The sequence below is a fragment of the Carassius gibelio genome, chromosome A8 (assembly GCF_023724105.1).
Source record: "Carassius gibelio isolate Cgi1373 ecotype wild population from Czech Republic chromosome A8, carGib1.2-hapl.c, whole genome shotgun sequence".
NCBI classification, from domain to species: Eukaryota; Metazoa; Chordata; class Actinopteri; order Cypriniformes; family Cyprinidae; genus Carassius; species Carassius gibelio.
Window position 1 is genome coordinate 6,268,701 of NC_068378.1, and position 26,582 is coordinate 6,295,282.

Genomic DNA, 26,582 nt, shown 5'->3' on the forward strand with positions numbered 1-26,582 from the left:
TGAAAACTGATACAACCGGTTCTTGACTCGAGAACGAGAATCGCTCAAAACCCGGGTAGGAAAATCTGACAGGGTAGGATAAAATGTCAGGACACCGGCACATGCTGCAGTTCAGTATCATCAGCTGCTCTACTCTGTTCATGTTCTGTTTACTACAAACTCAGTTTGTGAATCTGTCATCATTAACTATAAATACAGTACAGATATTTCATAAATCATCCCTCATTCATATTAAACATGGAGTCTTTAGAGACTTAATTATTGTCCAACTTCCCTGAAAACCCCTTTGGTCCATACATAATTTACAATATACAGATCAGAAACATGTAGCCCCTATCTTAAAAACGTATATATATATATATATATATATATATATATATATATATATATATATATATATATATATATATATATATATATATATATATATATTTTTTTTTTTTTATATATAGTTTTATCACACTTTCCGATGTTTAACAAAATACTTGAAAAATTACACGCATGCGCAGTATCATCAGTTCATTGGTTCTCAAATCAGACGCCTCCGAAAGAAACGGTTTTCGGTTCAGTGTACTGGTGATCCGAAAACCAATGCAACCGACTACCAAAGACAGTAGCAGCAACCAACAGATGCTGCACAGCTCAGCATTGCAGGATTTGCAAGACCAGAACTGACCAAACAAGCAGTGCAACTCTATGATGCAAGTTCTCCAAGACAACAAGAAATTCATAATGTCATCATTAAGGATGTCCTCATTGGCTGCACTTTACCTCTGTCAAATGTGGGGGAGAGGCATTAAATAACTGAAATGTCATCTTTAACTGGAGGACAATATAGTGTGATACAATAATAAAATAGGTTCATTTGTATTTTCATGCACTTGTAATACAATAAAACCTTTGAAACCTTTTTTGATAGGAAACTAGTTCTGTTGACATAAAATAAAAATGTTCAATGGCAATGACTAGATGTAACAGTGGTATTTTTTTTATTACATTTTTATATTGCCATTGGTTTAATGGGTTGAAAGGTTAAAATATTAATAGAATGTTATAATGTACAATACCAATTTATAATCTTTTTTAATTTAATTACTTTCTGGACTCGGGCGGACTCGACTCGGACTCGGCCTTTAAGAACTCTGACTTGAGTCCAACTCGGCCCCTTTTGGACTCGGACTCGGACTTGGACTCGATGTTTGTGGACTTGGTCTTGACTCGTACTCGACAAAGGTGGACTCGGACCCAACTCTACCCCTTTCACACTGCACGTTGGACCCGCAATATTTCCGGAACATTGCCGGGTCGCCTTCTGTGTGAAAGCAACCACGTCCCGGGATTGATTACCGAATTGAACCCGGGTCAGGGACCTAGTAACATTGCGGGGTTCGACCCGGGAGCTGTGTGAACAAAAGCCAGATCTAATTCCGTGTCGAAGTGATGACGCGTGTTATCGCGCGACTCTTTTACCGGCTGTTTTGAAGGAAGATCAACGTTCGATAGGAAAACATATGTGCAAACTGTAATGAAGCAGAGATCAGTTAGTTCCTGACTTTCCGCGCTGACGCAGATATCGTTTGCTTGCTTCAATGAAAGTATAACGTGCCTAGCGTTGTCGACTCGTACATTACACGTAACGCGCTGATGTCACGTGTCATTACGGGATCTTCAAGGGTTGTGTGTGAAAGCACGCACATATACCGGGTCATCACTGGCAGTGTGAAAGTGCAAAATCTAGCGACCAGGGACCAATTGCAGGAACACCTTACCCCTGTATTTGCCGGAATGGCAGTGTGAAAGGGGCTAAAGAAATTCAGCAAAGAATAACACCGGACAATCGACTGTTCCACAATATCCACCAATGCAGTCCCCACAATTGACTGTGTTCTAAGAAGAAATGCTATCCGAATGAAGCAAGTATACAAAGTGCCCTTTGAGAGGAACTCCGTTAGAATGAAGTAGTTGCGATTCCAGTTTGTTCAAGTATGTACAACCCAGTTAATGCAATTTTACTGTCAACTTAAAGGAACACTCCACCGTTTTTTGAAATAGGGCTTATTCACATTATTTCCTACATTTAGATAGGTGGGCAAATGCATTTTTGTGTCAGTGCATGCATTGTTTTAGTTTGACTGGGTCGGCGTTAGCTTAGCTTAGCACAATGAATGGAATCCTTTGTTGCCAGCTAGCATGGCCTGAGTAAAAGTGAGCACATACGAGCAGGTCTCACATGTGTTTGCAGATGTCCTTGACCCCGTTCCTCTCGGAGGGGTTCAGCCTGGCAAATGGGTGACAGATGATGATAAGTTAAAGACTGTGGTATCGAATGTCCACAGATTATAATTTGTTACAGGTTGATATTTCTAAGATGTTAGAATAATCAACTCTATTACTGTGATGTTCATTTAACTATTAGAATATTATTATTATTCTATTTTTACTTTGTATGTACATGTATACTAAGCTTTGGCAATATTGTATCGTTTTCTTTCTGTCCGTCCGTCCATCTATCTGTCTGTCTTTGATATTTAACTCTCTCAAGAAAAGGAGTGAGAGACAAAATCCTTAGTTCATCTCTCAAAAATAAATATTTGTGTCAATGAACATGTAAGTGCAATCAGAATGACGGAGGGATGTTCTGATGTTAACTACTGTATTGAACAGTATCCCATATGCTTATGTATGACATATTTATTTCTAAAGTATTTGGGATATTGATTGAAAGTGACTGGATAGAATTCCCAGTTACACTTTTACTAGTGGTCTGACCAAAAAAAAAATAAATACAGTTGCTAACAAGCATTTACCAATACTTCAAGTACTTTTTCTAAACTCTTAACACAGCAACACAACTACATCACCCACTTAGCCAAATAGTTAATTTTCTGGCCAAAACCACATTTTGTTAAATATATGCAAACTCTACATTTCAAAATGCTGAATACCTTTTTCTACATATACTAACTCTATCAAAACACAGCAAACACAATTCAAAATCAAGTCATTCATTTGGACAAAACATTAACACTACTTTCTATCCAATAGGAACATATAGTCAATCATAGAACATTGTCTACTAACAGTTAATGGCTTTACAAAAACTGCATTACTTTATTCTACATGTTTCACATAGACGTTTCAGTTCTACTTGCATAGACAATAGAAAAATTGTTCATTGTTCAAAAATTCCATTGTTTTTTTTAATGTAGTTACCTTCAACTAAATTTAACATTTTTAAGTGTTGAATGTGTTCATTCTTGGCAACACACTGTCTAAAACTGAATGAGTCATTACTTTATAGAATGTACAATAGAAAGAAATGGGGTCGTCTATGCAGAAGTTCAATTGGAACCTTGGAGGAAATTGCTCTTCAATGGGTCGGGGTTGGATGTGGATGGTAGCTGATGCCAGAGATCAACAAAGATTACAACATACATGGCCTTTAGTTACTATGCAAGCTTGTTTCTGTCACGGGATTTAAAAAAAAAAACGGTAATTGTAAACCTTTTATCTCACAATTTGGACTTCTGTTCTTGGAATTGTGAGTTTACATCTTGCAATTCAGACTTGACTATTCCTCCAAATGAGACTGGAATCAGCTATTTCTAAATATTTTAGTGATCTGTTACTTAAAAATGCTTATCGTTTGTTACAATTTTGTATTTAGAGGTATTTTTCATTACTTTTGAGTTGTTGCAGAAGTAGATGCTTTACACTATATTTAAAGTCTGGAACATTAGGTCTTCATTTCTGTCATGCTGTGTTTAAGCATTGGTAAAAAAGATAAGAAAGATCTATGATTTTGGTATGGGGTAAGATTATGTGAAAAGAAATAAAGGTAAAAAGTATGGTCACAACAGACTGATATTGTGCTAATTGTGTATAGTGTTTTGAAAATGTGACTACAGATTGGACAAAATGATGTTAGCAATTGAAAAAAAAAAAAACTTTACAATGTCATTGTGATATAGAAAAGGATAAAAGAAATATGGGCACAAAGATGAAAATAAGTCCATTTTAAAAATGTGTAACACTTGTGTTGTCCTCTGTCTATACATATTATATGCTTTCTAACTGAAGACTCATGAGATGAACCTTTGAACTATCTCAGAGAAATGGTTTATCATTGGTTTATCATCTACATTCTCTGCATTAGTCAATATTCACTTGCACAATTCATACCAAATGTACAAAAAGTCTAATAATGTGTAAAAAAAAATGTGCTTGGCATTTTATGACAACTAGATTAACCATTTTGCATTTAATGACTTATACGATGAACTAAAGACTAGATGTTTTGAGGGGTAAGACTATTGCACAGAAAACTATATAATACATTCTGAGCAACATGACATTAGCAACTGATAATGTAGGAAACCGCAGATAAATGTACATAATAAATTGCATTAATGTACAAAAGCAATCACAACTTATTCAAAAGAATGAGAAACTGGTTTTATGATGTGTATAAATGACTAGATGATGTGTAGGTTACAGTTTTGAGAATTTCACTTCTGATTTGAGAAATGCCTGACTGTGGTTGAGAAAAACTGTAAACACACAAATAAGTGTGTTGGAGTTAAGCTCTGCAGGACGTTGGCCCTCCAGGAGCAGGATTTGATACCCCTGTCCTGTGGTGTCCTGATGGTCTGACCTTACAATAAATGGACTTTGGAGATCCATCAGGATGTGTTTCTCTGCAAGTATCCTCTCTCTTTGTCCTGGGCTCTGTATCACCTGTTTTCTTATGGTCTTCAATGCAAACTTACAGCTGGAGTCACTCTTCAAATGGACCTAGTAACAAAAACATTGGCTGAATTATAATTACTCCATGGAACTTTTTTGTAACTTAAAATAAGCTTAAACTGCAGAGCTAGTTTATGATACAGTACACATGGTACAATGCTCATTGAAAACTCACGAGCTGAGTGTGACCATACTGTCCTTCCCCCAGATTACACAGCACCTGAAAACTGCAGAGAGACGATTCACCAAACGCAGACCCATCTTCATCTACCCTGTTTATTATATAGGGATCAAGATGTCCTTCATTAACCATCACACTCAATGGTTCACGTAAAGCATGCAGACTTTCAAGTCATATTAACAGAACTTACTTTGACTTGGCCTTGGAAAGATTTTCAATGCATCGTCCAAACCTTCAGTTACTTTTTTGAAAACCCTGGATATAGAAGATAGAATGCAGCCAAGGTCAGCTTTACAGCATTTGTTTGAATTCGTAAGTGTTTTTTTTTTTCACTCATTATGCTGTTTCCATAGCATGGATATCCATTTATACCTCACGGCTCACACTTACTCTTTGTCTATGACCAAACATGTCACATCGCCTGTGGCAAGAGCGCTCATCGACATCTCGTCATCTCTGGAGAGCAAAGGAACAGGTCTGAGATGTTAATGTTACATGATACCTTCTGACTTGAATTTCAAAAGGTCTTCAGTAAAGCCAAAAAGCATTCATCATGCACAAGAGTGCAGTTATCTTGTTTAGAGCTTCTACGGAAGTTAGAACAACGGCTCACAAACTTCACAACCTACAGTACATTACATAAGTGATCTAAAAATATATGTGATACTCTTTTGTTAATAAACATGGTTGTTGTGTTAGATCAGCATGGGTAGTAAGCTGCGATGTACATCTCAAAGAGTGGCGCCCCATGCTGGTGAGGGTTGAATCTTACCCTCTCTCTCCAAAACAATCCCCTCTGGTGAGGACAGAAGCCAGCATACTCTCCTCACTGGCTGAGTATTTCTCTAATACTTTCACCTGAGAACAGACATACAGAGACAGACCAACCCAGTCTCACGGCAGTTCGTCATTGAGGACACGAAATTTAATCTATTGAATCGTCTTTATGGACACGAATTTCCCTTTTTTTCGTGTCATACAGAACGACCTTCAATCTAATGTATTTCAATGTGACCGTTTTTTTTTTTTTCCGCGGATGCACCTCGTTTTTCTTTCGAAAACACAGTATTGTTTTTTCTCATTGTTATTCATTTTGCAAACTTTAAGGGCTACACTACCCAACATTTAATCAGGAAATTAAGCCTTTTTGTATTGCTTTATATTCGATAGGCTACTCAAAATGAATATATTTATTCGTGTCCATGTTGATTCAACAGCGTTTAAATTTGACGTCTTGGGTCGTTTTTTAATAAAAATAAAAAAAAAGAATAGGCTACAAAAATGATATATGACGGCGAGTCAAATGGCGGCCGCCAGATCATTTTTATCTGTCCCTCCAACTTGTTTTTGAGGTTTAAAAATCCTCGCAATCTGACATCACAGTGCTCTCTGTGCAAAGGCTTAGCGCGTTCATCAGTGGTGAGTTTAACAACACTCAACTGGATGTAAAACAGCATTCAGCGGTGAGTTTGACCAAAGCAACGCTCAAATGCAGGAAAAACGGCATTAAAAGGTGAGTTTAACAACGCTCCAAGGCGCGTGCAAGCAGTTTAACCGTTTTCTTACAACCCATTCTCGCTTATCGCTTATTCATAGTTTATCACTTACTGTCTATGGTTTATCACTATGAAATCACGTTCAAGAAGTCTCATTCAGCACACATCGCGAGACTTGCCATCAGTTCACATGTGCAACAGGTCCGGCCGTAACAGGTGCGCGTAGCCTATACTTCAGTCTTGATTAATGATGTCACCAAACTTACTTGATTTTATCTTAGTTATCCACACGTTCGTCTGCCCTCGCAGCCATTTTTCTCTTTCCTTTTTAAATGCATAGTAAAAAGGGTGATTTGTTTCAGTTTTATGTTGGCAGTCAGCACTGTGATTAATATGAGCACTGAAATCTTTCAGTGAAAGTCGGATGCGGGCACGGTTTGCACATCAGGAAAATAAAATGACAGGAAAATGAATGACAGCCATTTTAGGAGGGACATGTCATCTCATGGAGGCCACCGTGTACAGAAATTAAGACTTCTGCATGATTCTGCACCACATGAGTGCATCAGCACTACATAAACAACAACAACAACAACATAAGCATTAAGTGCAATTATAGCAAAATCAGTTTGCTGCATAAGATGCAGTGTGAATGTGTTGTTATAAATCACTTACTAAATACCACAAATTACCATCAACCATCAGAGCACCATAATCACCCAGCAACAGAAAAAGGAAATATATGATTTGTTATGAATATATTTGAGGGCGGGGTCTAATCTGTTGTCCCGTATGTCAGTCCTCTTCCGTGTAGCAGTGTTTTGTGTTCAGACCGAGAGAAGGCTGTTAGGAGACCAGACGTGATCTCGACGGACGGACAGAAAACAGAGAGAGACCCTCACGGTGGACATCATGTTTAAACTCGCTGCAGTGGCTCTTGTGCTTCTCAGCGCAAGCTGTTTTGCCAAACAATGTAAGTGTAAAGCGTCTGTTTTCTGACGCGGGCGTTCTTCTCTACTCTTCGTGTTATGCTTTTTATGTTTAGTAGCCTCATTGTTATTCATTTTATTTTTGAAAATATTTAATATTTCCATGGTTTATACAGTCTTTATCAAATCCTCAGTATTTTAAAAAAAATATATATACGTTTTATTTTTTCAACCTTAATAGTGTATGACGTACTTTCAGCTACTGGAGAACACGAAGGATACAATCCCTTAAACTGTTGAAAACACACCAAAACGTTGGAAAAAAGTATATATGTAATTTTAAAAAGCTTGTGAAAATCTGTCCAGGAGAATTCAAGCAGGTTTTAGACATGTTTCTTTGTCTGAAATCCCCAGAACAGTTTACTTTCACTTTCAGTTTGCAAGGGAAACCCCTCGAGATACCGAATAACTAGTTTTACTGGATATTAATGGTTGGTAGTTATAAAGTCACATTTATATGACACATGATAACATGCTATTTAATCAGTTTTTAGTTTCCTTAAAAAATTATTCTTGTGTTAAAATGAAAGGAAAAATAAACAACCAGGCCTAAATAGCCTACTAGGCCTCCCGTACATGGGACACGTCGAAGTCCCATCTTGGTGCCTGCGTCAAATTAAAAATGAAAAAAAGTATACAGAGAAAGCATATTAAATCCAAGTAAAGTGGCTATTTTTGTGAAAATAAAGTGTCAAAATATGGGGGACATAGGCTAATGCTCCACCGTCATTCAGCGTTACAGATATATTTCTTTAAAAATTAAACAACATACTTATTCTGACCTGTACTTATTACAAAAAAAATATATATATAAAAAATATATCATGATTATACTAAGTTTTATTATATTTATATAAGAATAATAACTTGTTGTTGGCAAAAGGGTAAAACCTAGTAGTTTGATGGATAGTGAGAAAGATTAGTACAAATTTAACATGACAAAGCAAAAATATATTGTTTTTGGGGCTACACTGTGATTCTTAAATACAGTCTTTTAATGCCATCTAATGATTCTTGTTTTAAATATACATTATATGACCTATGGTTACACTGAATGACACTTTAGTGGGTGTCTTCAGTAAATAATGGTAATAATGTATGCTAGTCTTTTGTTTTTCTCTGAAAAAAAATAAAATAAATTAAACTAAATACAATTTTTAAGAATGAACAGTATTCACAGGTAAAACATTTTTTTTTTTTTAATTTGTATTGTTCTAGCTGACCCCAAAGTGCAGGTGTACAGCCGTAACCCTGGAGAGTATGGGAAGAAGAACGTGCTGATCTGCTACGTCAGTGGCTTTCACCCCCCTGACATCACCATCAAGCTCATGAGGAACGGGGTGGAGATCCCGGACAGCCACCAGACCGACCTGGCCTTCGAGCAGGGCTGGCAGTTCCACCTCACCAAGTACGTGGACTTCACCCCCCAGTCGGGAGAGGAGTACACCTGCCGCGTCCGTCACATGACCAGCCCAGAGAAAACTTACACTTGGGGTGAGAACACATCTAAAGTCTTTATCTTGATCAGAGAAGTTGCTTTATTTAGGAGCCGTTTGAGTAATTCTCCCTTTCTTAGACATCTGTCCATTGGCTCATGGAGATGAATTTCTCTCTTTCATGTTATTTAAAGTATGGGTCAGAAGAATTATATTGTTTCATTTTGACATAAATATATATGTTATGTTATGACTGACCATTATTTGACCCATATGTTTTGCATTTTCACAAAAATATATGCAACATTAAAGACACTTTACCTGGATTTAATATACTTATACACTCTTTCTCTCTATATATATAGTTTGAATTTTGGTTATAAATAAATATATACATAAAGACGTCCCATTTTTGTGTCTGCATCAAATGAAATGTACAAAAGTGAGTTTACATGCACATAAGTTCTTTATTGTTTGAATTTTGGTTTCCTGATGCCTCTTGAATCTTGAGGTTTTCATGCTCTTCTCAAGTGCCAATAATTCCCTTCACAAAGCACATGTTTCCAATGAAATGATTATTTGTTAATGAAATCAGCTCAGATGATCTATAGATGAAACTAATGTTTGTTTGTTTTCTCTCTCTCTCTCTCTCTCTCTCTCTCGTAGAACCGGACATGTGAACAACAGTTCATTCTCTCCAGCTATTCTCCAAAACTTCCAACCTGCTTTGTTTTCATCATGTCATTTAGGGGTGTCCAGTCCTGCAGAGTTCAGTTTCTGGTAACTCTGAAGACCTTGATTAGCTGGCTCAGGTGTGTTTAATTGAAGCTAAACTCTGCAGGACAGTTAGCCCTCCTGACCCAGGATTGGACACCTCTGCTTTAGGATATGCTGCCCTTGTTGTATAGACTGCAATATGTTTTCTTATACAGGGTGAAGAGAAGCCTCTAACTTTGATCTATTTCAGTTTCTGTGTCAGTGTGACAAATGAAGAATATTCACTCTCTGCCTGCAGTAAATATGAGCACATTTCTAAAAGCTTGGGTGTGGAATTTCTTGCCTTGATTTAGTCTTCCCAACTTCAGCACTTTGACATATTAATGGCTTTGCATAGTACTTATTAATGTTGTTGTATGTGCTTATTATGTATAAATGTGTTTAAAATTAATCTGTAGATTGAGGAGAGGTGACTTCTCGATTTAAGGGGCATCATTTTTGCACTCACGGGTTCATGCATGTGTTTAGTGTTTAGGAGCCTATAGCTTCTGGCAGACAATGCTTTTGAAAAAAAAAATAATAATTATGTCCCCGTAAACAAATCAGAGTTTTACTGTAAAAATCAGTGACAAAAGATTAAAAATTTGAAATGTAAGGCCGAGTGTGTGTGAACATCACTGACTCTATGATTCATTGTGTCTCATAATTCAGTTCAATAAAACAATTTTCCTTATTAATCATGTGTCTTTATTCAACACCGTTTTAAAATTTAATTTTGAATCTCAAATTAAAATTTAATTCAGAATCTGAGTTTTATGTTTTCAGACAAACTTAATTCTGTTACAAGGTTTTTTTGTTTTGTTTGTTCGTTTCTTTCTCCATGACCCCACGCTGGAGGTCTTCTGTCCTCTTTGGTGTCTTTTGGTTTTCTGTATATGTAAAAATATTGTCAGAGTAAATATTATTTTATTGACAATAAAAATGTTAATATTCTTTATAAAAAATATTTGTTATGTTTATATAAAATAATTATTTTATTTGATAAGTCATTATAACGGCCTGCTCATTGGTCTTGGTGACGCGCAACATTACCCGCGCATGCGCAGATCAGTTTAATGACGTCATGTCCGTGGGAAACGTCGGCTGGTAGTCCACGAATGTTTAGCGAGATAATTATCTCTTCTTTATTTAGTATTTAGTTTGATCAATGTAAATATGATTCTTACAGTTAAGCCGCTTCAAGGAAAAGAGTGTAATGTTCAGGTAAGCGTGAGTGTCGTGAGGTGTTTTGAGGCGCTAATTAGCTGTTAGCTTTCTTAGCATAGCGCTGTCTCGTTTGTTGTGTGTTATGATTATTATATCCATAAATAATGATGAATGCACTTATTATTACGGTCGCTCATTAGACACGATTTACACTCTCAAGGCAGCTGTTTGGTCCGCGACAGTAACGTTAGCTGTGACCCCAAACCTATCGAGTTGCTTACCTTGATGACCTCTTTATGAAAACCTTGATTTATTTTTATTTTTTTATTAAATCTAAAATTATAGGAAATGGGTAACTTACTTGAAATAAAATAAAGATTAACAGCAATTAGAATAATAGTTTAAAAAAAGTTTAAGAATAATAATATTTTTTTTAATACATTTTTGATAATTGATTTAATTTGATCAATTATTATAATAATATAAAAATTTGCCATTTGTTTTCTGTTTGAAAATAATTTATTCCTGTTATGCAAAGTTGATTTTTATTTATTTATTTATTTTTATTTGGTTAACTACAATAACTCATAACTTGGGTATAACCCCAGTTCCACTGATACACAGAAAGAAGTGTGTATATCAGTTCAAATATAGGATAGATAGATAGATAGATAGATAGATAGATAGATATTTGAATGAACTGTGCCAGTGAAATATGGAGTTCTGTTAACAGTTGTGTTTTCATGCACAGGTGACAGAAAATGAAAAGGTGTCCACAGTGAAAGAGCTGGTATCCGAGCGTTTAAACATCCCTCCCAGTCAGCAGAGACTACTGTATAAAGGAAAAGCACTTGCAGGTAAAAGCTTTTCTTTTTTGTCTGATATTGATCTCCTCGTGCAGTGTTTTTCTGAGACTTTGACTGGCAGCATTCCTGTCATTGCACGAGGTGTGTTGTGTTCGTCACTGTGACGCTTGATGTGCTGTTTTCAGATGAACACCGGTTGAGCGATTACTCCATCGGCCCGGAGGCCAAGCTGAATCTGGTGGTGCGTCCGGCGTGCGAGAGGAGCGGAAACAGCAGCGGTGCTCCTGAGAAAGCAGGCAGTGGAGTGTGGCAGTTATTGTCCACGGTCCTGGCCAAACACTTCAGCCCAGCCGATGCAGCAAAAGTGCAGGAGCAGCTCATTAAGGTACGGTCGCGCCAAAACAAAGTTCTGTTTCAAAAGTTCTTTTTATTACCTTTTGTTGTCATTTGAATGTCAAGGACCTCAAATGATCGGGATCCTAAAATATGAAGGCTATATGTTTAATTATGAAGGTCGTGTACAAAAAAAAAAAAAAAAATCTATATTATAAAGGCAACTTAAGTATAATAAAATGATTTTATTGTAATTGCAGAGAAACAATACAAATATTATCTGTACAATAAAATGTTTGGAAAATAACTGGATTTTATTTTATACTGAAGCAAAAAGAAGCACAAAAATATTATCTGAAAAATATTTACTTCTATTGACTTACATATATAGTTGACAGCATATTTTGTAGAGAAATATATATATATATATATATATATATATATATATATAATATTGTAGTAAGCAAGATAAAGGTTACAGTGGCAACAATAACTTGGAGCATATTTGGTTTTAATTCTATATCACTTGATTTCTTTCAATATAATTTTATTAAAAATAAATTTGTTATTATGTTATTAGAATTATTTATACTGTTATAATATATCATTGTACAAATTTTAAAAGATCTTTTTTCATATTTTTTCGTTTTAGTAATTTTGTGCATTTGTGATTTATATATATATATATATATATATATATATATATATATATATATATATATGTATGTATGTATATGTATGTATGTATGTATGTATATATGTATATATGTTCTGCTTTATTATTTTTTTTCAGTTAGTTGCCAAAAGCAACATTTCTAGTTTTCATGTAAATTTAGTTTTAATGTTTATATTTTCAGCTTTATTTCAAGTAACGGAAAGGATTTTTAATAGTTTTTGTGAACAATAGCAACACTGCTTATGATTAAGAAAGCAGAATCAAATACGATAACAATATTAAATTTGTTAGATATGTAAAAAATGATCAAATCATTGGTCATGATTAGAATAGTGGAAGATATTTGTGCACGTAATGAATAATAGGTAATAGAAGCGGAGGTTGATGTGTTGTTTTTCTTGTTGTCAGGATTATGAGCGCTCTCTCAGACAGCTGAGTCTGGACGACATCGAGCGTCTGGCCAGCCGTCTGCTGCATCCAGAGATCGAGGGCATGGATACCTCATACATGGACTGAAGCCGCGCTCGGGGAGACCGATGTGATCTTCAAGTTGCTCTCCCGTCAGAGGAAACCAGTGGTGCTTTTAGTGCAACTTTGTAAATATTGTATGCATATTATTAAATTACAATAAAAAGTGTTCTTTATCATTTTTTTTATAATTAACAGCCAGCTTGGTTGTAAATGCATCTTTATTTTTTTTGGTTTTGGTGCCATTTTTACATTTGGTCCAAATAAAAATGATGCCTGAATTTCTCTCTCTCTTTTTTTTTTTTTTTTTGTGTGTATTTCAGCATATAAAATTGAGGAGCTCCTAGGTTGAGTATGGGTATATATTCATGAATATAAGCATAATATTTAACTATATCCAATGGCAAATCAAAACACTGAGTTAAGCATGACATAACCGTCATCAGTGTGCGTGATTACTGAATACATCACCTCCTCATGAATCACATTTACATATTTGACAGCTACACGTGCAAAAACGTACATGTTTTGTAAACCATTACAACTGGCATGGTTGAAATATGTTACAGAAACAATCAAGTGGCTTAAAACACGTTCATTAGTCCTTACAGTACAACTAAGACTAAAATATTGAATGCTGAAGTCAACCTAGAAGATCCCAGTACCCTTGTGTCCAAGTTAATACACTGTTTGCACATCTTTACTCGCTTATTCATTACATACTAGTAGGGCTGGGACATGAGGGAACATTTTTTATCTTTTGACAATAGTCATTTGTCCTGATTTATTCATGTAGAGGAATTATCATTTCAAACAAACAGCATTTTTGTGAAGTGGATTTAAAGTAAAAAATGGAGTTTAAAATCTTGTTATCATTGCATGTTTTCCATACATTTTAACGGGTAAATATATTTAAACAGACACTAATAAAATAATTTTTTTTTTTTTTAAACATTTGAAATTATGTGAAACTGGGACTTGTGATTGATAAATGAAAACACATGAACTGATCTGAAGAGCTCCCAAGCCATTTCTGCATGTTTATTTTACTGAGAAGCTATGGTGCAAACAAAAGTTGATTCCTTTTAAATTTCAGATAAAATATTTTATTAATATTGGTCTATTTCCCAGCCCTATTACATATGTAATGTTTTTAACTGAATCTTCATTCAGCCTAGGAGTGAAACAGGCATTGAGAACAATAACAGTACAATAGTACAAATTAAAAAGGCACATTGAACTAGCAGAGCAAAGGTCATTTCTGAGAAAAGAAAAGAAAATTGCACAGACAGCAGGAGTAGCCACATGGAAAATCTCGGACAGCTGTAGTGATAGCAGAACTTGTAATAAATGCAACACATTGGTCTTCCTGTTCCTCAACGGTTCATCATACCACACGTGTACTTGGAGTTCAGCAAGAAAATGGATGTTCAGCTTTCACTCGCAGCGGCATCTGATACCCTGAAGGTTTTAAAAGAGAAATAAGGGGAGGACGGGCGCCTGGATCTTTTCCATCTCGCTTCCTCCCTTTCCCATGTTGGCTCTTTCTCTTGCCGTCCCCGGTTTGGTGTTTCCTTCAGCAGCTACAGCCATCACTGCTAGACACCGGTCTGTCATCTCTCAGTTTAATCTGGTCAGGGAAGTCATACGTCTCCACCGACTCCTGAAAGTTCAATTCATTTCAGATTTAGTGTTTACTTGATGACAGATCCCAGCCAGTTAAATACATTCCTAAAAATAAAGGTTGCTTATTGGCATTGATGGTACCTTCCATGAAGAACCTTACTGTAAAATCCATTGAAAAGGTTCTTTATGGTGGAAAAAATAAAAAGTTTGTTAAAATGTCCTTCAGACAAAGAAAAAAGGTTCCAAATAGTTTTTTTGTTTTTTTTAAGAGTGTAGAATCTTTTCATTCTACAAAAGTTTCTTAATAGTGGAAAAGTTTATTTAGAATTAAAAAAAGGGTGTAATGTAAAAAAAGTAACGATTCACTCAACTCACGATTTGAGGCGATTCACTTTTTATGAAAATTAAATGTGTCCTTTTATTATTGATTGGACAAAATGTTGCACGTTTCTTTGTGAAACTGAAATATAACACTATAATAATATACTAATATAGCAATTGCATATTATTGTTCTTTTGTTGGTTTTTATTTGTAAGTCACTTTGGTTAAAAGCGTCTGCTAAATAACACACTTTTTATATAATGTAAATGTAAATAACAAAACTAAATTGATATTTTAAAACAAGCTCCAAATCAAATAAATCACTTCATATAATAAAATAATGCTTTGTCTGTGCTCTTTCCATTTTAAATTAGAGGCAACCACTGCATTTTAATCATGATCGAAACAGATGCTGTATACATGCAACACAAGCAGTGTTTAATCTAAATTAGATTGTAATATTTAGAAATTTTGAAGCAAAAACAGAATGATTTGACTTCAGTTTTGTGAAACTATACATAAAAATATCAGCATGAATCAGAAACAGCAGACGAGCTGAACGAGACGCAGATTCACTCTCTGCCAGCAGGGGGAGCTTCAAGTGTTTCCTTGGTTACCGCTGTAAACAAAGCAGCGCTGCATTTATTAACTTTAATATGCATCACACAGAGACAAGATGAGAAGAAAAAAGACCATCTAAACTCTTCTGAAGACAGTAAGTTCCCTTCAGACATGCATTCATATAAACTACTACTACTAACTGAATCGCGATTTGTTTAACATCTCAACAGATCTGAATCGTCACATATTTAAATCTATTTTCAACCAACTTGTGTATAATCGTTACATCCCTATTGTTCGCCGAAAGGTTCGAAAATCGTCTTTCTTGCGTAGAACAAAAAAGGAGAAATTTTGCAGCATGTTCATGCTGCACTTCTCCATACAAGGAAAGCTGCAGCGAAAAGAGTCAAGAAACGACAAGCGGCAGAAAAAATTGTTCATGTGACTGATTTACATATTACTAGTAGTTACATATTACTACGTTACTATATTCCATTTCTTCTGGAGTCATAAAATAACTGTGTGTGTAAAAAACACCAATGTTTAAGTCTAATATTAAAATTTCGTTCACATTTATGAATGTCCAAAATCACGGACGTTAAATCCATTTCATACAGCAAATGAGAATATTTGCAAATTAGATTTTAAAGGCAGAGAGCAATAATTTCACAAAGGTGACTTCACTTTGGATTGGAGAAGATGAGGATTGTAGCACAAGCTACTTGTACAAAGCTTTCTGTATTGAAAAGAGCTGCGTGAACATTCTGCTAAACGTCTCATTTTTTGTTCTATGTAACAAAGTTATAGCTTTGGGGAGTAAATGGTTTCAATACACGATGTTCATCTTTTTAACAGGGTGATAGATTACTGATTATTGTCTTTTCTCATCTGCTATCAAACATGATCTTGCTGAAAGTGAGATAGATATATGGGACAATCAGATTTTGCTGAATCGTATTTCTGAAATTGATCTGAAGACAGGTATTCACAACTTCCTGTACCTGTTTAAGTGCATTGCGAGCGATGGTTTGGAAGGCCTGGTCCACATTAATGGCTTCTTTGGCACTGGTCTCAAAATAGGGGATGTTGTTCTTACTCTGACACCATGCTTGAGCTCGCTTTGTCGTTACCTGTTCAAAACAGAAAGGATTTAGTGATGAAATTATGAATTATGTCTAAAAGACTGGCAATAAAATAAAAAATGGCTTATATATTATTTTACTAAGTCACTTAACATTCTCTTGATAGACACAATGTTCCCTGTTCTAATTTTGGCTATTTGCCTATTTTTTAGATTATTGGCCAATAATAGTCCTTTCACATAGACTACCATTAAGTTTAGGCAAATCGGCGTATTATTGTGATTTCTGATGGATGATGTGAAACTGAAGACTGGAGTAATGATGCTGAAAATACAGCTTTATACATCACAGGAATAAAAGACATTTTAAAATCTATTTAAATTGAACATTATTATTTGAAATTGTACTTTTTTTAAAGGATTCTTCGATGACTAGAACAGTATTTATTTGAAATAGTCTTTATCGTCACTTTTGAAGAATTCTAATAATCCATGCTAAACAGAAGCATATTAATGAATAGAACAGAATAGAATATTAATTTATAAAAAAATAAAATCATAGTCAGTAAATCTGATTTAAACATTAAGATGTTATTCGGCACTAAACAATTAAATAAAAAAATAATAATACAAAACAATGCAAAAGATCATATTATCTTTTGAATTTTGGTGTAAAAATCCATTAAAAAGCTGGAAGTATTCACTCATTTATTTACTTGAATGATTTTAAAAGAAGTTATTGACCCCAAATTTTTTAACTTTAGTGCACATCTCATTATATTATCCATACCAGCCATTCAAAACACATCCGTTGACTCATTTGTGACTCTTTAAAGCGTACCAGCTCCGGTCTGAACACCCACCTGCCGGTTCTCCAGGTCGATTTTATTGCCCAGCACAACAAAGGGGAAGTTCTCCGGGTCACGAGGACTGGCCTGAATGAGGAACTCGTCCCTCCAGCTGTCCATGGTCTTGAATGTAGTTGGTGCGGTGACGTCGTACACCAGCACGCAGCAGTCCGCCCCTCGGTAGAACGCCACGCCCAGAGACTGAAAGCGCTCCTGTCCCGCCGTGTCCCAAATCTAGAAGAACAAAACCCAATTACTGACGGTACATAACAACAAGGTGCTTAACAACAGTTCATTTTTGACACTATATTATTTGCCTTTATTAAAGCGATATTTCACCCAAAAATTTTTATTTTGTCATATTTTAGTCACCCTGTGTGTAACAGTCACTAATCCTCATTGACTTCTATAGTACTTCTTTCCATACTATGGAATAGTGTTGCTTTCGTCAACGAAAATTATGACTAAATATCGTCGTCAACTAACCTTTATCACGTGACGAAAACGAGACGAAACGCAACGTAAATACTAGTCATGTGAAGATGACTATAATTAAATGTATAATGCAATATTGTTGACGAATAAAAACGAGACTAAATATGGTTTACAAAATTAAAATTATGCTAAAATGTCTCTTCAGGTTCGTTGACCAGAACGAAATATTATAACGTTATTTTGTCTCGTTTAGTCGCGTTATTATTATTATTTTGCCGTATTTCTGTTTCCTGTGTCTCACTTCAGGGGCTTCATCAGGTCACACCGCAGACGCAGGCGACATCACTTCCTCAAACCCCACTCACGACATGTTTTAGAAAAAGACAACAAACATAAAGAAAGGGACCGATGTGTGTACTTCTAACATGTTCGGTTGGTTAAATAAATGTTGTAAATTCAAATCAGAGAGTCTTTAGTGTCTGGAATGAATTCATTCTTGAGTCTATAAGGTAACAATAAGATAACCTTGTTTGAAATGGGTTTGGCTAAAATAAAATTTTGGTTTCTTCTATGCTACTAGGAACTTATTCTATATTGACTGGGTTAAATAGAATTGCATTGCTAACAAAAGAGACTAAAATATGATTTTCATTGACTAAAACTACACTAAATGTCATCAGTTTTTCATCGACTAAAACTAGACGAAAATATGAATGGATAATTCGGACTAAAATAAGACTAAAAAGCTCAGACTTTTAGTTGACTGAAACTTGACTAGACTAAAAAGAGTATGAACGTGACTAAAACTAATAAAAACTGAAATGACACTTTCACACAAAGACTAGACTAAAACTAAAATTAAAACAGGCCGCCAAAAACAACACTACTATGGAAGTCAATGGCTACCAGCAACTGTTCGTTTACCAACATTCTTCAAAATATCTTCTTTCGTGTTCAACAGAAAAGAAACACATACAGGTTTGAAACACCTAGAGGATGAGTAAATTATTATTTTGGGGGGACCTGTCCCTTTAACAATGTAGCTCAGCCTCTTGTACCTTATTATAACACTAATAAACATACACAATTCCTTGTGTCTATTCTTGTGTTGTCCAGTTTGCAATGGCTAATATGAGATTCATAAGTAAAGTAATCATGAGTAACTGCTCAGACAGAACCACTACAGTATTATATTACAGAATACTTGTTTTTATGTAACAAATATCCCAAGCACTGCTGGTCTGGGCATGTGGGATCCACGTCACATGACCAGTCATACAGGTTACAACATGGCTACAAGTAAACACAACAGGAATCTGTGCTGACTTGGAAAATAGCAGAGGATTAGCAGACATGTGACTTCTTTCTTTCACATGATCAGCACTTTGCTTCAGAAGAGGGTCAAACACTGAGACGAGATCCCAGCCATTAGCTACGAGTAACTACAGAGGCTTCACATTAGTGAGAGGACTGTATGAAGCGGATGATTGTCTGATGATTACAGCTGTGAGGAACTGGGCACAAAATAATGGCATCATCTTCAGAGCACATTGACCTCTTATTCATTCCTCAGCAGTTTCCAAACAATTCATTTCAATGATAAATCACCGCTATTATAGGCATATGACAGTAAATCTCATAATGCTCGACATAAAACTACTAAATATATTGTAGAAACATATATTGTACAGCTGCTTTGTAATGAATTGTAATATGAAAAGCGCTATACAAATAAACTTGAATTGAATTTAATTAAATAAAAAAGACCATAAATAATACCATGATGTCACTTTTGGCTTTGCCATTTTTCTTTCATTTAAGTGTTGATTTTTCTCTCATTTTTTTTTTATTTTTCATATTTTCCATAAAGGTGCTTTAAACCATACAAATTAAACTATAGAAATTAAATTAAAAAATAAATAAAAACTATGCAAAAAATTGTATTTTATCCTTCTAAAAAATACACTTTATTTTTCTTCTATATTTTTGGGGTGAATTATGTCCCAGAAATTCCTTTATTTTATTCATTCATACATGAATTGCACTTTCATTCAAATGTTTTGAGGTTTCAGATTTTGTCATGTTTTTTTTTCTTCCGCTCACCAAGGCTGCATTTATTTGATCAAGGATACAGTAGAAACAGTAATTCTGTGTGAATTCTAATCTATGTTTTCTATGTGAATATATTTTAAAATAAAATGCATTTCTGTGATCAAAGCTGAATTTCCAGCATCACTACTCCAGTCTTTAGTGTCACGTGATCTTCAGAAATCATTCTCGTATCCTGATTTGATGCTGAAGAAACATTTCTTATTATTGTGCGGCTTCATATTTCAGTGGACACTGAAACATTTTATTTTCAGGATACTTTGATGCATAAAAAGTTCAAAATAGTGACATTTATTAAAAAAAAAAATCCTTTATATATGTCATAAATGTCTTCACTGTAACTTTTGATCAATTGAATGCATTCCTGCTGAATGAAAGTACTGATGTCTTAACCCCAGACTCTTCTGACTGCGGTTGTGTGACTGAAATGTACTCCAGTTAAATCTAAATGAATGCAGACCTGCATGGTGACCAGTCTGTCGTCCACCATCACCTCCTTCGTCAGGAAGTCGGCTCCAATAGTGGCCTTATACTGATTACTGAACTTGTTATTCACATACTGGTTCATCAGAGAGGTCTTCCCGACTCTGTCAAAGACAAACAAGAAAAATCCATTCAACAGGCAATCTAGAAATAATAATGCCATCATGACGGACTGCACTCAGAGTTTCACAGACAGTCAATGATGTTTACATACAGTATGTACAGCTGCTTTAGATATGCATTGAATAGCACATGTCACTGCTGAATATGGCAGAGCCGACTGATTATAGCAAGCGAAACATCACTGAAAGCACAAAGGTGTTGCAGAAACACTTACCCAGAATCCCCTAGGATGATCACTTTGAGCAGCACCTTCTTTCGGGAGGACATGATGTGTAGGAGTAAGCTGTGAAGCAGAGGAGGATATTAGACAGAAGCAGAAGACAGATGCTTGACAGGTAAACTTACACTGAAAAGATGAAACTGCACATTTGTTTCGCAATATTTTAGGGATATTATATTTGATGTTTGACTTTAAATGAGTAAAATGAATTGGCATGAGGTCAATGATGTACTGGCCTTCACAAAGTCAGATGTTTATCATCTAAACAGATTCATATTTATATCAAAATACAGGCCTGTGCCGGTTCATGAATTTTTTCATAAGTACAAATTATATTTCTATATTATGTACATTAATATGTATCAGTAATAATTTAGCATAATTGAGATACTATTATAGGTTTTTTGATCAATATTAAGAAACCGTTTTATTTTTATATTTTCTAGTTTTGTCGTCTGAGAGAATTCGTCATTTTAGTTTTATTTAATTGCGTGGCTTTGCCATATTTTAATCAAGCTGTAGTTTTACTTCTTTTAGTTCAGCTAGTTAAACTTAGTTAAAATGTCAAATGTATCTAAAATATTTTTTAGCCATATTTTTGTTGTCTTTATGAAAAACAGAAAGGTTTAAGTAAAATATTTTGCATAATAAAGTTGTATTTGTATAAAACTGTTTTGTATTATATATATATATATATATATATATATATATATATATATATATATATATATATATATATATATATACAATTGAAGGTTTAAATCTATAATGACAATTTTGGTAATAAATATCATTATGAACAGGATGTGTTTTTATATTATTAGCTTCATATTTACAACTTTTTATTATTATTTATTACATATTTTTTATAGCCTTGAAATGTTTGAATGGGAGCACGGCGCAACAATTATGGAATATTATCAGATCAAATGATCGGATTACTTGATCTCTGGTTTAGCTGGTTAGTTTAACTAGGTAGTTTAACAACTATATTGTGATCAGTAAACTATATTCTGAAGCGAAGGAGATAGGCAGTAATCAAACTGCAGCGTTCACGTGATTCATCGAGTCATGTGACGTCACTGTGGTCAAAACATGCAGTTACATTGTAACAAGCGCATTACTAAAACGCGTTCAGACAATATTACAGAAGTGAAACCCACTAAGTCTTTGTTCTGTGTGACCAGGAACTCTGTCCTGGCGAGGACAGATATTTTATGGCATGGTTATACCGAACCAATCAATAGAAGTATACACATAATCCACATTATGAAATTAATAGGTGCAAAAACATAAAAGAGCGCTCGGGTCTAAAATGGTGTAATATTCTATGCACCAATCAGCTTAACAGATTTTGCGCGAAAAACAAACCGTCAGACAATTTACCTTCACCTCTTCACGTTTACCGTCGCTGCTGTTTTGATAATCGGTGCCCTTTCCGAATCTTCTACAAAAATCATCCAATGTTCCTTATGATCCAGATGCACATCAGCTGTTGTAGGGCATTATGTGTTTCTTCCTAGCAGAACAGGACATGACTGTAGAGTCACAAGGGACTGACGCAAAAAAAAAAGTGACGTTCGAATCACGAGCGCGTTGTGTTTCAACCGGTTCTATTGAGTGATTCATTCGAACCGACTCGCAAGGAGATTCAAATTGGTATTCAGTATGAGAGGCCTTAGGGAGGAAACAAAACAGTGAGGAGGGTCACACGGTAGAGTGTTTGACAACACAACAAACATAGCTATGAACAATAATGACAACAGTATTTGACTTAAATGTAATGCGACGCAAAGTTGAGTGAATCAAATTAAATGTTTCGTTCGGAAGAACCGATTCGCCAAAATGAATCTGACTTCTCATTACCATCTCAGCTGAAAAAAAGCCCTCCCTTGTTTTCTGGCGAGCAGGAAGAAATGAATTGAACGAATAACTCACTTTATAGCAGTTAATTTATTCAGTATTCTACATTTTATTTTCAGTTTCGCTTTTTTGATGATACATGCAAGCCAAACTTTTTATACACATATTGTAGCTATCAGTATGCGTCATATGCAGAACTATGAATTAAGGGATAAAACGAGTAAACTCATTGTAATTGTTATGCAACTCAAAACTTGACTACTTCTATGACGTATTTCATGTATTTGGTCCAAATGTTCAAGTGAGCATGAAGACCACAAGTTTGTGTAGAACTTTTCATTTCCTGAAGGGACACATAGTGTTGTAAAAATGCAAGTGTTTACAGAGTTTTATTTTAATTTTCAATACTTTGCATTTTAAAATGAACTTCTAAATGTCTTTTCAGCAGTCCCTGATGACACAGTTAAATATTTGGTGCTTCTAATTAAATGATAAAAAGGAGTTCAAAATGTTGTACAAAATAAATGTACTAATCGTTGCAGCCATAAAACATGTATGATTTAATACCAAATGTATGTAATATCTTGTTATTATTATTTAACTTACATTGCAAAGGTTGCTATGACCTCTCATGCGATCTTGACAAAAGGTCTCACGATTTATTTCTAGAACATGATGCATGATGGGATACACTAAGCCTTGAATACTGCTCTGGAGTGTTAAAGGGCTCATAATATGAGGTTGCTAAAAATAACATTATTTTGTGTCTTTGATGTAATGAAATGTGTTTGTGCAGTTTAAGGTAAAAAAAAAAAAAAAAAAAACATAATTTTCCACATACTGTACATTATTGTTCCTCCTTTATGCCCCGCCTTCTGAAACACATAGATTTTTACAAAGCTTATCAGTCTGAAAAGCGAGCTGTGTTCTGATTGGCCAGCTATCCAGTGCGTTGTGATTGGCCGAATACCTCAAGCATGTGACGGAAATGTTACGCCTGTTCACATACTGTGATGATGTCTCCCGAGCGCAGAGAAAAAAACATTAAAACCCTATATAAACAAGGCATTTGTTGCATCCAGTTGGGACATAATTACTGATTATAATGACTTATACTGTCTTTTTACACATTGTGTTGCATCATGCCGCGTAAACATAAAACCATGTCTGCATTTGTGATCGGAGAAACGACAAACATCAAGCTCTACTCTACACTGCTCAAAACTCACGTTTGAATCATCAGTGGCAAATCCTTTAAAATATGAAAACATATTTACAGACTGTGAATCAGAACAGCCGGCAGATCAGGAAACAGTCCTCCATAAAATGCACTGCACACATCTGAACATTTGGGTTGATTTGTTCTAGAAATACTACAGCGTTTTAGTGCCACGTTAAAATAAGTAGAAGATTACGAGATTAAAGTTGAAATTATGAGAATAAAGTCAAAATATTATGAGAATAAAGTTGAAATGTTTCGAGAATAAAGTCGAAATTAAACGAGATTAAAGTCGAAATATTAAAATAAATAAATTTTTACATATTTGGAATTTTCACAAAGAAAAAATTTAATGAATTGTTTCACATAAATACAGCGATCTGAGAATCAAAAAGCTTGAAAAACACATTATTGTAAGACACATAATATGTGTTTCGCTATAAAACTGATTTTGAAATCTGAGACATTAAAAGTAGGTTGTTCAAAAGCACAAATCTTATTGCTATTCGGTGGCTGTTACACTGCAAACAACAAATGCAATGGAACTGGAAATATTATTTCAAAACCCCGCTAGTATGACACATGGTATGATTTCTGCTAATAATCCCACATATATATTTGTAGTGTGTTAAAAAAAATTAAATAAGGTTAAATAAGAGAGCTACAGCTCCCCCCAAAGGAAAGTCGATTGGCTGTGTGAGCTGATGTTAAAATAAACAGTTGTTCCTGTTCAGTCTGTTAATTAATATCATATTCTTGATATTAAGCGGTTTCCGCGAGTCCTTAAAATGGACTCTTCCTCATCCCGGTAAGATGCTGCAGCCGCTCGGACGCAACAATATTCAAGTCAATCCCGGAGGCCTGCAACTTCTCCCAGTGCTCTCAATCAGGAATATTTTCATGGGCAATAAAGGCCTACTTTCAAAATAATCTAACTTTAATTTCTACTATTTAAATCCTCAAAACATTTTGACTTTATTCTCGTAATATTACGACTTTATTCTCAAAACATTTTGACTTCATTCTCGAAACATTTCGACTTTATTCTCGTAATATTTCAACTTTATCCTCGAAATATTACAAACTTAATCTCGTAATCTTAGATTTTTTTTTTTTTTTGATTTCTAGTTGTGTCCTCTTTCGGAAGGCCAAACAAAGTATCTTTGCTTTTGAAATGAAACACACAGCGTCTCCACGACATGGCGCTGGTGGCAACAATACTACAGTGAGAAAAAAAGTTAAGCCTTCTTTCTTTGCATGAACATTTGGGCAGCATTATGCAAATCTTGCCACATCCTGACGAAGGCATGTGGGGGTGTGTTTAAATTAGGCATTTTAGGAGGGCGTGGTCGAGTTTTAACTTTTATAAAGAATATCTCTTTGGGTTTGAGACTTTAGTCTTTGCAACTTTAATGATCTTATCTATTCACGAACAGGTTTGTAACCTCCAAAGAGAAATGAAACCTTTAAATCTTATCATATGACCTCTTTAAGCTTTCAGCGAGTCAAGATAACATCTGAGATTTTAAGATCTGGGACAGTCTTGCGAACTTACTTCATGACGCGCACGCGCTTTCAGATGGCCACAAGTGTGGGTATTTGGACAAGGCACCTGACTCATTCACACTTCCTCAATTCCTCACCAAGCCTAACTCCTATCTTTTTCATCTGTCACATGATTTTACACAAACATCCTTCGACACACTTCGAATGTTTTAAAATGTTATTAAAATATTAGTTTTTTCTTCTTCTCGTAAGTCTAAATCCAAATATGCTCCTGTGATTGAAGTCCACGGACGAAATAATATTGAAGGGGTCCTGATGTTGGAAAGGGGAGTGGAAAACCAGGCATGACATGTTATGATTGATAGGTATGTTATCCAATAAGATGAAAATAAACTCTTGCGTCATTACTGCATTAGCCAATCAGATTTATCGTAGCTGACGCCGGATCCGTCTAGTTTGACAGCTTGTGCTGTAGAGGAGCAGAAAATCAAAACCTCGAAACATGTCGGTCTTCCCTTGACTATACGTTATGTTTTCCATATTTCCAGCATGACAGTTAGCGTAATAAACCTCTGATTGTGTAATTCTGTAGAAGGCTACACACATCGCATTACAGTAAGGTATGTAGCCCGTTTTATGGTTTCTGCTGTCATGTAACGTTAACCTTGTTCTGCTGTCAGTATCGTCACACTGCAGGGCTGATGTCTGTAGTGAAATATTCAACATGACTATAACATTAAATACCAAATTATTCTCATTTTATCAAATTAAATGGTCTTATAATTACTAGCTATGCGTATGAACGTGTGTGTGTGTGTGTGTGTGTTTGTGTGTGTGTGTGTGTGTGTTTGTACTACAAATGAATCACATCTAATCAGTGTCTTTCAGGGTCGTTTGTTCTTCAGACTTGTGTTTTTTACATGTGAAACGTAAGATGTATTTGATATAAATGTAATATGTTTATGAGTTTATGATTTAAACATTAACAAATCTTGTCATTGGCAGATATATGTTCTTGAATTAAGAATAAACTTTGCCACAATTTTATGAATTTAAGACTTTCTGCTCAGATGGAAGTGTGAATCAAGACTTTTATTATATATATATATATATATATATATATATATATATA

At 35.0% G+C, this 26,582-nt stretch overlaps 4 protein-coding genes and 1 long non-coding RNA gene across 10 annotated transcripts in view; 3 read left to right on the forward strand and 2 right to left on the reverse strand.

Annotated features, from left to right (window-relative positions):
- Positions 1-5,129: 5,129 nt before the first annotated feature.
- LOC128018280 (uncharacterized) lies at positions 5,130-6,637 on the reverse strand. The gene is made up of 3 exons (XR_008184800.1): positions 5,700-6,637; positions 5,318-5,383; positions 5,130-5,182 (listed from the first exon to the last, which is right to left on the reverse strand). It is a non-coding gene; the product is annotated as an uncharacterized LOC128018280 (long non-coding RNA).
- Positions 6,638-7,227: 590 nt separating this feature from the next.
- On the forward strand, positions 7,228-10,302 carry LOC128018273 (beta-2-microglobulin-like). The gene is made up of 3 exons (XM_052603698.1): positions 7,228-7,396; positions 8,631-8,906; positions 9,515-10,302. Exons 1-3 carry the CDS (start codon positions 7,336-7,338, stop codon positions 9,526-9,528), a joined length of 351 nt encoding a protein of 116 aa, XP_052459658.1. The 5' UTR covers positions 7,228-7,335; the 3' UTR covers positions 9,529-10,302.
- A 358-nt stretch (positions 10,303-10,660) lies between these two features.
- LOC128018269 (ubiquitin-like protein 4A) lies at positions 10,661-13,335 on the forward strand. The gene is made up of 4 exons (XM_052603692.1): positions 10,661-10,828; positions 11,523-11,628; positions 11,763-11,962; positions 12,995-13,335. The coding sequence occupies exons 1-4, from the start codon at positions 10,781-10,783 to the stop codon at positions 13,100-13,102; spliced, it is 462 nt and encodes a 153-aa protein (XP_052459652.1). The 5' UTR covers positions 10,661-10,780; the 3' UTR covers positions 13,103-13,335.
- Positions 13,336-13,716: 381 nt separating this feature from the next.
- LOC128018266 (ras-related protein rab7-like) lies at positions 13,717-22,413 on the reverse strand. 3 transcript variants are annotated; one of them, XM_052603687.1, is made up of 6 exons: positions 22,269-22,413; positions 20,857-20,925; positions 20,497-20,623; positions 17,508-17,726; positions 16,565-16,693; positions 13,717-14,717 (listed from the first exon to the last, which is right to left on the reverse strand). In XM_052603687.1, exons 2-6 carry the CDS (start codon positions 20,907-20,909, stop codon positions 14,631-14,633), a joined length of 615 nt encoding a protein of 204 aa, XP_052459647.1. In that variant the 5' UTR covers positions 20,910-20,925; positions 22,269-22,413; the 3' UTR covers positions 13,717-14,630. The 3 variants fall into 3 exon arrangements, with proteins under 3 accessions (XP_052459647.1, XP_052459645.1, XP_052459646.1); XM_052603685.1 differs by having other exon boundaries at positions 22,255-22,408; XM_052603686.1 differs by having other exon boundaries at positions 22,249-22,397.
- Positions 22,414-25,904: 3,491 nt separating this feature from the next.
- Positions 25,905-26,582, forward strand: part of LOC128018258 (dynamin-1-like protein) — a 36,237-nt gene continuing 35,559 nt past the window's right edge. For all 4 annotated transcript variants that reach the window (XM_052603663.1, XM_052603664.1, XM_052603660.1 and 1 more), the window contains exon 1: positions 25,905-26,070. The gene's annotated coding sequence lies outside the window, so the exon portion shown is untranslated. The remainder of the gene's footprint in view (positions 26,071-26,582) is intronic.